Source organism: Leptonotus elevatus, chromosome 4 (assembly GCF_054856555.1).
Source record: "Leptonotus elevatus isolate MCC_2025b chromosome 4, RoL_Lele_1.0, whole genome shotgun sequence".
Classification (NCBI taxonomy): Eukaryota; Metazoa; Chordata; class Actinopteri; order Syngnathiformes; family Syngnathidae; genus Leptonotus; species Leptonotus elevatus.
Window position 1 is genome coordinate 10821451 of NC_141242.1, and position 12165 is coordinate 10833615.

The 12165-nt window shown below is 45.3% G+C and overlaps 2 protein-coding genes across 7 annotated transcripts in view; both read right to left on the reverse strand.

Moving 5' to 3' along the window:
• LOC147175491 (copine-8-like) overlaps positions 1-1965 on the reverse strand; it is a 39393-nt gene extending 37428 nt beyond the window's left edge. Inside the window, exons 1-2 of the mRNA XM_086073683.1 lie at positions 1917-1965; positions 1480-1791 (exon numbers count right to left, since the gene is read on the reverse strand). Coding sequence (XP_085929809.1) covers positions 1480-1556 — 77 coding nt within the window. The 5' untranslated portion in view covers positions 1557-1791; positions 1917-1965. The remainder of the gene's footprint in view (positions 1-1479; positions 1792-1916) is intronic.
• A 3616-nt stretch (positions 1966-5581) lies between these two features.
• kif21a (kinesin family member 21A) overlaps positions 5582-12165 on the reverse strand; it is a 30383-nt gene continuing 23799 nt past the window's right edge. For all 6 annotated transcript variants that reach the window (XM_086073678.1, XM_086073679.1, XM_086073677.1 and 3 more), the window contains 7 exons: positions 11607-11743; positions 11076-11250; positions 9515-9679; positions 9315-9432; positions 8991-9161; positions 8603-8802; positions 5582-7315 (listed from right to left, as the gene is read on the reverse strand). In XM_086073678.1, the coding sequence (XP_085929804.1) occupies positions 7219-7315; positions 8603-8802; positions 8991-9161; positions 9315-9432; positions 9515-9679; positions 11076-11250; positions 11607-11743 (1063 nt within the window). In that variant the 3' untranslated portion in view covers positions 5582-7218. The remainder of the gene's footprint in view (positions 7316-8602; positions 8803-8990; positions 9162-9314; positions 9433-9514; positions 9680-11075; positions 11251-11606; positions 11744-12165) is intronic.

The window sequence follows — 12165 nt, forward strand, 5'->3', positions numbered from 1 at the left end:
TAGCTTTGGGGGCCGAAGTTTTAAGAAGGTTCTGGGGTACACGACTGAATCTAAAATGGCCGCTCCAAACCAACACGGCAGACTTCCTGTGTCTTTTCAGTCGTGGCTTCTTGAGACTTTTTATGTGTGTCTACCGTCCACTCATGATAGACGTGCCCACCAAATTTGCCGGATTAACGCTGAAGGTGACTCTTGTCTACTGCCGTTCGTCAAGGAAGCTATTAAAAGTGTCACGAATCGCTTGGTCATGCGAAGCTCACGTGAAATCATAACTAAGACTACATAACAGTACAGTATAATGTATTGAGCATCAGTATCCGCTCCCCCTAGTGGCCAAGTTGACCATTTACACTACTGCAATACCTTTTAATTCATCTCGGAGACCGTTGAGGTGCTGCTGTATTGGCGGGCAACAGAGATCATTATCATTATTGCCTTTTTTTATCCCCTGACAGGATGATTTTATTTTTCATGTACTTTTCTTAAGTGAACCCGGTGACAAAACTGGGGCGCAGTCTTTCACAGAGGGACGGACACTCTATTATTAGCATTAGTGGGGGAAATAAAAACGTCATAAACAATTGCAAAATGCAAAATATCACTCCATTGGACACTTCATTAGGTACAACGTTACATCAGATCCAATCGGGGGTGGGGGCGTGGGGGGGGGGGAAACAAACTTCTGAATTCTACCTTTAATACGGTAAAGCGGACTTTTGATTGAATCATGCTGAGAGCTGTATTTAATTTTTTGGTGAGTTGGGCAACACAACGCGGTCAAAATATTAGGAACAGCTCTCAGTACGACACGTTGCTGCGCACAAGTAATTACTAACAAAACAACAACGCAATAAAGGACATATTCAATATCATAAAAAATAGGGAGGATGCCTGTCGTATTTGGACACCAATCTTTCCGCATTACGTGCCTTCGCTTGGTCAATTGTTTGCTTTGTGTTGTGCGAGTAAAAATTTCTGTTAAGAGTCAGCTTCGGCCAATGAAAAAAAAAACGGTGTCGCAAAGGTACTGCATGAGGGCAAGGAGAGAAACACTGACGACAGATGAACGCGGAACAAACAGTCAAACGGCAAAATGCAAAACGAGAGCACTTCCAAGGAGCTGCTGTATGCCACTACTCACGCCCAGATGCTCACACACATGCCAACCTGACTCAATTTACCACGCCTCTGCACACAATACAGTATTATTTTTCTTAATTACAAAGGTGTAACAAAAATAAATAAATGTGGGCAGGAACCGAACGGTAGCCTAATGGCATTCAACACATTTTAATAGGAAAACTTGATTTGTGAGCTTGGTCACGGAATGAATTAAGCTAGTAAGTCAAGGCAGCAATGCACATACCATAGTAATAATGAAACACAATCTTGGCACCCGTGTCAAACATCTCCGCACGTGCCAGCACCCCCCCCCCCCCCCCCCCCCCACACACACACACAAGGAGGCATATTCCCTACCTGCACGACACGGTGAGTTCAACTTTGGTGGCGGGGATGGCCGCGGTGAAGGGGTCCGCGTCCCCGATGCACGCCATGCTCCAAGCTGCAGGAAAGCCTCAGTGGCGGGCATGAGAGGGACGGAGAAGAGCTGGGTGACGGTGACGATGACGACGACGATGATGATGATGATGATGATGATGGCGGTGGTCGTGTCGTGAAGAAGACGCAAGGGAGTTGGTGCTATAGTGGAAGTGGTGGGAACTGAGGAGGAGGGAAGAGGAGGATCCTCCGTCCGCTGCTCCCGCCCGACCGAGCGCCGACGTGTGGATACTTCCGAGCGCGGGAAAAAGCCGGGTGTGCATGAGAACGTGAGAGAGAGACAGAGAAAGAGGGGGGGGGGGGGGGTTCAATTGGTTGTGGATTCAAGCAGCTGTGTGTAATAATGGCATCCGTACCTGTACTATAGCACTCACACGGGAGGAATGAAAGAGGGAAGATACGGAGAGAGAGAGAGAGAGAGAGAGAGAGAGAGAGAGAGAGAGAGAGAGAGAGAGAGAGAGAGAGAGAGGGTGAAAGCAAGTGTGAGCGCGAGAGAGCGAGATTGTGGGAGAGCGACAAAGAAAAGTAACAGAGTGAGTGACAGGGGGAACGTGAGGGTTGGGAGAGGGAAAGAGAGAGAGAGAGAACAGGGAGAGGAGAAAGTGGAAACAGGTGAGAGGTAGAGAAACAAGTACAGGGAGTGAGAAAGAGAGAGAGAGAGAGAGAGAGAGAGAGAGAGAGAGAGAGAGAGAGAGAGAGAGAGAGAGAGAGAGAGAGACGCCAACCGGACAGCTATAGGGGAATATGCCACGGAGGAGGCGGGACTTCCAACTTCCGGGTTTTCACACATCAGCCCGGTTTACGACATGTCCAGGTACTTGCGCTTCCGCCTTTGTGCCCTTCGGTTGCTCGTTCCCATCGACAGGTGCGAGTGTGTTGTCTGTCTGTTGTCCTGAGCATTTCAGAGAGCTGAGACGCCATCGGCGGGAGCGGCCCGGTTGGGGGGCACAAGGGTGGGGGTGCGAGTGTTGGAACGGCCAGCAGTGGCCGGAAACGGTGCTGATGTGCGAAACCCGGAAGTCGGAAATTCGTGACATCTACCCCATTGGAAGCTGGCTGAGGGGTGACTGGTCGACCATTTGATTATATATATATATATATATATATATATATATATATATATATATATTTCCCATGATTCTGATGCAGGAAGTAGTTCTAGTCTGTGGTGTAGTGGTCCCCGGAGAAGTGAGTATACTCTTAATTTTCACGTTTTTTTTAAAAAGTAGTTCAGAAAAACGTCCTCTTTTAGAAACGGTCACATGTAAGAATTAAAAAATCTGTCATTTGTACTTGCTTACATTAATAAATGTGCTTGTTGAGAACAGTTTGGTACACAAGCAGTCTTAAATAATGTGAAATGTATTTATCATGAAGGAAAACAAACTACATTTATAAAACAAATGACAATATTTAGTGAACAATAATTTTAAAAATGAAACCCAGTTTAGTTAGACCTCAGTCTTGTCTTGTGCTGAATCGTAAACTATTTGTCCCCATTCTTGTGTTTTAACATACCGCTACTCAAAAATCAAGTACCAGCCTATAGCTACTATAAAACTTAACAAGAGCATGTAGTTAGTGTGTAACCGGCAGCGTCCACCCCGGGAATCGAACCCACGTCGCGATCAATCATCCCTTGCACGAGGGCAAATCAATTCACCTGAGCTAAACTTCTGTGTCGCCATTGTGGCTCGAGGGAGCATTTGAAGGATTGTTTTCCTCGACATGACCCTACTCTGCCTCCGATTGGCTCATCAATACTCATGCCAAAAGTTAGCCAATTGAATCAGTGTAGGCAGGTGGTACCAGCCAATTAGAGGCAGAAGGCTGAACGGTGTTCATCAGGAGGAATTTAAAAGAAGTGGCTATACTGTACTCCGTATAACCACGTATACTCTGGACTACACCACTGGTTCTAGTTCCGGTCAACGCCCGCTACAGATTAGATGTTGAAGAGAATGAGAATGCAAAAGGGGAATTTGGAAGTATATAACAGTTAATTCCCTTTTGATGGTTTATCGTATGACAACTGTGTGATTGACGTACACATGGCACAAAAAACGGGACGTTGGGATGGGACCTGCGTAATAACGGGACAATTAACAATGCCGTTGGAGAAATCCGACGGGATGCAGAACCCAAGGCTCAAAAACGGGACTGTCTCGGCGAAAAAAGGGGACGTATGGTCAGTGATTGACATGCATGTGACATCACTTCCTGTGTATCTTCTTTTGGAATAAAAAAAAAAAAAGTCACCACAAAAAAGCCGAAGAAAAAAGAAAAGTAGTGTCAAAGTCATGTGAAGGTGGTCCAGGCCAGCTGTGACTCAGCAGATGGTTTGCCATCGGGGACCACCTTGGACGCGCTCGGAGCAAAATGGCAGGCGGGCGACGAGACATGCTAGAAACTGTTAGCATCCATGCTAACCCCTTTCCACCAAGTCCTTTTCTAGCGGTACAGCAATATCACTCTTTACCACAAGCGGCGATAGCGACTCACTTTGGGCTATCGTTGAGAGTTTGACCAAAACAAACATGGCGGCGAAGCGAGTCCTACATGATAAATGGATGCTTGAGCAAAACAAAGTTAAGTAGCGAGCCCAGTGTGAAGCTGAGAGACAAACACTGGACAACTGTTAGCGCTGGTCAACATGGAGGTCACATTTCAGCAAAGTAGAAATGTTCACACCTATGATATGCAAGTGTTTTTCAGACATTTGGATTTTTTTTCATCATCTCACAAGGTCATATTGACTAAAATAATAAGATCCACCTTCGGCCTAACTCCAAATACATCATGTAAATATCTGCTGAGTTGGCAAGTACGCAGCCGACAGGTGAACAGCGTGAAAAGTGACACATTTAATTGCTGCATCTCGCAGTCGACGCGTACACAAGATCCTGTCGAAACACGAGCACAGCATCAGCATCAGACCTTGAAGACAAGACAATGACTTCACTTTATTTTAAAAATGTAAGAAAAAAAAATGACATTTTGGGATTCTTATCAGGTGTACAAATGTGAAGAATGATCTCAATAAAAGGAGAGCATAAAACAAGTTAGCCACAATTACATTACCGCTGAGTCGGCATTTCCTCCCACATGTGCAAGGCTGCAAAAAGGCCCGCGTGCTGCTGCTGCTGTTTTTAAATGAGGATGAATGGACGCCCGCGCTTTAATAAGCATCATCGTGCTGCCGCCCGGGACACTTTGAGGAAACAACAACACGGCAAGTTGGACTGAAAGTTTGCAGTAACTTGTGGTGACCGAGCAGGTGCAAAAAAAAAAAACCAAGACGTCAAGTGAGCACAGATCATGATGGGATGTAAAAATATTCGGAGAAAATGGGTTTTCGCAAGTGCGCACATCCTCTTATGATTGTGAATGAATATTCAGAATTAACCAATCACATTCAAATTCATGTAAAATGTGAGACCGTACACACCTGCCTGCCACCAAGCGCAGTGCCTTTGATTACCTCCAAATGATGTTCAGATGTTCTCATGGGCTTTTCCTGACATTCGTCTCATCTTTTCATCCATTTTGGAGGGACGACCAGTTCTTGCTAATGTTACTGATGTGCCATATTTTTGATACCTTTGAACAATGAGGTCCCTTCTGATGCTACGAAAAGCTCACTGGGGAGCACTGCGTGTGTCTGAAGGTTTGAGTACAAAAATAGGAGGAAAAGCGTACGAGAAGCTAAGGCCATTACAGGAAGTATAAGCGCAGGCAAATTGTAGTAGTGTGTGACATGACCACCTTTATTGGGACCCTGCACTTCCACGAGCTATATTTTGCTTTGCCTCTGCTGCCATCTGGTGGATACGTTTGATAATTATTTCACAGTCGTAGTCCACGTCAAAGTCCTGGTTTTGAAGAATGTCCCCTATGGAAAGTAGTCATATTTAAAGGTTTGTTCTCATACATATTTTTACACAATTGGTTTGAAAGTATAAAAAAAAAAATGGGGTAAAAAATAGTGTTTTGTGCAAAGAAGAAAGCACCAGGGATCTGCTTTGTTTTTGACAGATGGCGTTTATTCTCACCAGGCATCATCTGACATTAGAATAGCTACAGAGACCATTTGCAAGATGGCTTCTACAATTCCAAAAGGGGGAGAGGGAAGGTCCGGGATTATGCTGAACATGGACCGGAACAAACTGCTAACAACAAAAACAATCTAACCGTGAATGAACAAAATCAAGTCAGGTAGCGTTCATATCGGTGGTCCCAAAAGAAAACATTCAGTCGCGTTCGCATCGCCATCGTTAAAACATTCACGAAATCTGAAGGCCTCTTCTCTACAAAAAGGTCTGTCACACAAAATTACTTAAACGGTGCGTTGCTATGCTAACGTGTGGACCTCAAAACGCGCCACGAGAAGCCCTGTGATAAAAGTGAGCAAGGCGACGACACAAGGGTGAACATTCGGTTATTGAGTGAGCGAGCGTAGACCATGTCAATAAATACGCACGACGCGAGCGCAGCGTTGACCACATCCATACTGTACATCAAGTTAGCGTCTCCACGACTACTTTAGTGTAATGAGCGTGGACCATGCTGTGTACTTGTAGTGAGCGCAAACCCTTTTCCGTATATGCGTGGTGAACACAGATCATGTCAAAACACAAGAGGAGAGCACGGACCATGCCAACACGTAGTGAGAGTGGATAATGTAACATACATGTAAATAACTACAGTCCATGTCAACAAAAATGTAGTAAAGCATGGACCATGTTTGCGTAGTGAGCGCCATTTACGTCAACATACAAGTACTGAGAGTGGACCGTGCTAACATAGACAAGGTTAGCATGGACCTTGTCAACATGTTACGTGAACACAGACCATGCAAGAAACAAACCGGGAACACGGACCATGCCAAAATACACACAAGTGAGCATGGATCGTGTCAAATATGTGTTGTGAGAGGTTGCTACACTTACACAAAAATGCGACCGGACCGTACCGACATATAGTGAGCCTGGGTCATGTCATAAAATGATTGTACATGAAGTGCGCACGGACCATGTCACATACACACAGTGAACGCAACAATATCGGTAGACATGTAATGAACACGGAGTGTGGACCTTATCAATGTATTGAGTTGTTAATGGGCTACAACCTGAAAAAAAAAAATCCTCACTTTTAAGACTGACGTGCTAAGACTAAAGACCAAATGCCACAAGATCAAGTCTGGTGCACAACACATTAATAAGACACATCCAGCATCATTTGTCACATTTGAAACCTTGACGAATGTACTCACCAGGAGGTGAAACTTAAAAGAGGACTTAAGGGGACTTGTGGCTTTTTGGGTTACATAAAGACACTTGTACAAGCGTCGACTTGAGGACTTCCATCAACAGGAAGCGCAGCGCTGGGTTGTTTAGACCGGCTAGCAACCCGACACCTTCCATCCAAGACTTCAAGAGCACAAGCGGCGGCCATGTTGGGCCACTACGGTGCTAAAAGCAATAGCTGATAATAGCTAATGGTTGGAAAACACTTAATGCAACCTTGATGGGTAGTTATCACTTAGCGGCCGTACAGCGCGCGTGTGTTAGCGCTTAGTACTGGCATAGAGATAAGCATATGGGGAATCAAAGTGCGCGTCACAACAGTGTCCATCACAAGGTGCTGCGAAAGCATTCAGTTACTCGCCACCTCATCCGCCGCATTGTCAACCGCATCCAAAGTGCCGTCGAGTCCGCCGCTGCGTGCACGCCAGATCTTCACTGTCCGGTCGCTGTGAGACAAAAACGACAACAAAACGTTGAGATGGAGGTTTCGTTTGAAATATCAAAAGGCACATACCTTCGCCAAGTGATAACATTTGCAATAGGGCTAAGGAAAAAAAGTCGACCAAGTCGGATAAGTTGACCTACATTTTATAACTCGAAGCTCCGCCGGAACCATGTTTGGGCCGTCCATGTTTGGGCCGTCCATGTTTTATAAAGACAATGCAGCACATTGAGCTTCCACAAAACACATGAAAGGAAGTTCTGAACTTCCCAAAAAGCACTCAGGCTGTAATTTTTCCAAAATATCACCTACCACATGGTTTTAGGTGTTCATCACTTAACCAGTAGAGGGCACTAAACGTCCCGACCTCATGTAGCTATTGCTAACATCCAGCGCTAACCTTGTTTACGAATGAAATAATGTTGTTGAATTTGAAACATCGTCTGTACGTGACGTTTAAGACACTATTACATGTGTAATGTAAAAATGATGATGTATGTGTGAACTAAATGGTAGTTTGTGTTTGTTTACTATGTGGACTGGCGATCGCTAGCGCGCTAATGCTAATCGCGATTGCTAACCGTTTAGTATAGGCTATTTTTGTTGGTGTTTAATGTATAGAAGATAATAAATTATGACATCTTATATCCACCAATTCAATTTATGTCCAACCTTAGTGGATTAACAATAAATAAATAAATAGATGAAAATTGGGGAAGGGGGGGGGGGGGTACTCGATGGAATAGTCAATAGGATAATCGATTTTAAAAAGATTCGATACTAACACCACAAATTTGCAATAATGTTCACATTTCCATGTGTGAACACTCCCATACAAGGTAAATGGTTGAAATTACCGCCACTTAGAGGACACAAGTACAGGGACCATATCAGATTAATTGAGGTCTCTGCTCCTCTTCATGATCCTGCTTTTAAATGAATCTGTTAATTTTGTCAGTTGGATTAAGCCAAAAAAAAAAAAAAAAACTAATCCTTCACCTGACAAACCAATAAGTGAATACTAGGGCCTTAACGATTAATCAGTTGACATTTGCTCTAAAATATTATTACCTAAGACAAAGATAAGAAATTCATACCCCGCTGCCCCCTCAAAAAAATATTGTGTAAGTGTTAAGGGACCCAAAAAAAAAGAAGAAAAATGAAGAAGAGTAATTTCATTCATTATATATTTTTTTCATTAATCGGTCATCAGAACTTTATTCTGCTCAATATCGGAATCGGCATCAAAAAAATCCATATCGGTCGGGCCCTAATGAATATGAGAACTCACTCAGAGGCGGTGAACAAATGCTTGGCATTTGTGGAGATGCCGTTGATTGGGCTGTCGTGACCCTTGAGCTCGCCCAGGCTGGCCAGAGTGTCCGTGTGCCACAGTTTGAGCACCCCTCCTCGACAGCCACTTAAGAGGGCTGGAGAGCCGGGGACCACCCCCAGGGCGCACACCCAGTCGCGGTGGGCGTTCGGGACTTGCTGATGGGAGGAGGGTTGAATCAATGGAGTACAAAAGGATCCAATATGAGTGAAACATCAAGTGTTCACAAAGCAGAAAAACGTCGCAAAGCTTCATGGAACATAAACGTGGACACACACCACATTGTGGAGCAATCACAACAGTGTCGAAACGGGCCACTAATCACATGCCGTTACGCAAGCAGCACCTGCAGCAAGTCCTTGCGGTCCAGGTCCCACTTCTTGATGCCGTTGTCGCGGGAGCCGCTGAAGAAGAAGTCGCCCTGGATTACCAGAGACTCGATCCCGTCGTAGTGGGGGGGCTCAAAGTTGTGCGTCGGGCCGATTGTTCCCAGCGAGCCTTCAGTCACGTCAAAGAGCTACACACACACACACACAGTTCATATAACATTAACACACCAACCAAACCTACATAGAAGCTCCATAGTGAGGGCCAGACTAAACCATTTTATTTGTGTGTATCTTCACAACGTTGTGGAGTGACCACATGCGAGTCTACTGGAATGCCGCACCTTGACATAGTGGTCTTTGGAGCCGGTGATCACCAGGTCCTGGTTGTTCCCCGAATGGTCCACAGTCAAACACATAACAGGACCCTGGTGACCGGTGAGTTTCCCAGTCGATGCAAATCTATTAAAATAATTGATCACTGTCAATAGATTGTGCATTTTCACACGGTATACAGATCCAAAGAACGAATCGAGACTCTCACCTCCGTAGATCCCACACCCTGACCGAATTCCCGGCCGCGGCGTACAGGACCGTCCCGTTGGGGTTCAGTGCAATCTGGTTGATCAGGTTCTCACCTGCCGGGATGGTGACCGTCCGGCTGGTGTTGGCTGCGCAGACGTCGCCGACATTAACCTGACCGGAGGAGCTGCAGACAACAAGGGGGTGCCAGGAAAAAAGTGTTAAAGAACAAAAAGATGGACGCAAACCCCACTGTGGAGTGACCATGACAGTTTTCTGGAACACTTTACAGAGGAAAAACAAGTTCCACATAACACAAGGCGGAGATTCACTGGGTGGAAATACATCCCCGGAATATAACACTACCACTCCACAATGTTGTGTGCCTCCAAGTTTAGCATATTGGAATGCTAATTTTTAGGAAAAAGTGTTTCCAGCAGAAAAAATAAGTTCTGAGGTTGAGTAGGCAGAACAAATAAATTGTATAGCTTCCTTGAACATAAACACTAGGGATGAACGATATATCGTTTCAAAACCGAAACGCAATCAGGACATCGCAAAAGCCGCGTTTTTTGGGCAATGCTCCTAAATGATCCAGGATCAGTTCTATTTTATGTTTGCACGCCGTCTCGCCGCTGTTTGAAGCGACACGCGCACACAAGTCACACTGAGAGGGTGACTTGTGTGTGCGCGTCGCTTGTTGAGTGACTGACCAATGAGACGCGGTATCTTCACCGCGTGCAGGTCACATGCACCAATCAGAAACTGTACTTCACGTGCGCAAGTCACGTGCGCAAGTCACGTGCGCAAGTCACGTGCGCAAGTCACGTGCGCAAGTCACGTGCGCAAGTCACGTGATCCGATCCGAAGTGAGACACTACTCGTGGAGAAGTCAAGACAAACAACCAGTATTCATCTCTTCCTGGCGTATTTTAGCGGCTTTTGGATGGCTTCTGCGGAACTCGAAGCGGAGTTAGGAATCATGTTTGCAAATGTGCACTGAAGTTTAATTTGGGGTGGTAATCGTAAAAAAACAAAAATTTGAAATCGCAATATGTCAGAATAATTGCAATTCAATTTTTTCTTAATATCGTTCAGCCCTAATGGACACACACACAACATTATGGAGTGACCCCAACAGTCTACTTGATTGATAATGACTGGAAAATGTCTTCGCATAGCTATGGACACACGCACACAACACTGTGAAGCAACCCTGTTAGGTACTAGAAGACTAATTGGTGGTGAAGACACTGTTTCCACATAACACACAAACCAATGCAGAACAGGCATAATTTTATAACAAGTTTGACCCACAGTGTAGTGTGTCCATGTTAATCCACTGGAATGCAAATTTCTAGAAATATCTCCACGTTTTGTAAAATCAGATGTGCGTAACGCACTTGACAATGCTAATGGCGCTCCACAATGTTGTGTGGTCCCATGTTTAGTCTACTTGAACAGTAATTGCATATTAAACCACAACATAAGATCCAACTGGAAATTATAAGTTGTGAAGCTCCCCGGAACATAAACATGGACGTACACAACATTGTGGGGCGACCTCCCCCTTACTCACTCACCAGAGTGTCCGGATGCACTTGGCCGAGTCGCGGATGTCCCACACTTTGATGTAAGACGTGGAGACGGAGAAGACCAGGCTGGAACTGTAACGCACCGACACCACGTTGTTGGGGTGTCCGGCCAGCGACATGATTTCCTGGCCCGTCACCAGATTCCAAACCTTGCAACTGCGGTCTGAAGGAAGAGGACGACGCAGAGTCAGCGTCTAGCATGGCAGATTTGGAATTGTGGGTATGATAGGTAGAAACTACTTCCTTGAACTTGAACTCAATACGACTCCTCTATTTCCTGTCTTTCATGATTGGACAAACTGATGAATCCAGGTGTGTCTGGCCATTGACATTGTGGTTACTGAGGTCAGGCACACCTGGATTAATCCGTTTGTCCAATCATGAAAGACAGGAAATGAAGGAGTGGTACTGAGTTCAGGAAGTAGTGGATTTGTGCAAAGAGCCCATTTCAGGGCTTTTTGATCATGAAAAAGAGGGTATGGGGTGGCAGGATAGGGTCCTTTCATGACTTAAATATACCTTTGGACCCGGTGAAGAGCAGGTCGTCGGTGCAGTCGACGCACAGGACGGCCTTGCTGTGTCCCTCGGCCACGTGGACGCACTGCAGCAGCGACGTCGAGCGACTCTTGGTGGACGCCGCCGGGTGGATGACGCCCCTGCAGAATCAAACACAAACGTGGCCATTTGCATGCTAACATCGCGGGGTGGCTACCTTCAGTGGGAGGTGTTCCACACTCGCAATCAGGCACAAAGTCATGCAGCTCTGTGGGAAAATTCTAATCATAAGAGATGGACAAAAAAAGGGATGAAACGCACAAAAAAGAGGGGGAAAGGAGATAGATCTCACCCTTCGCCTGCATTCATGTCAGATTTTAGCAACCTCGAATAAAGTGTTGTTACTTGAGACATAGGTGGCGCCACTGAGTTGAGGTTATCTGACTGCTGTCAAAACACGCAAGTGATGCTAGTAATTACCATTTGAAAAGGAGCATAGAAGACTTATTATTATCATGATGGTGAGTAATAGTAGCAAAATGAACTATTGCCAATTACTGATAATCACAAATAAATTGACATC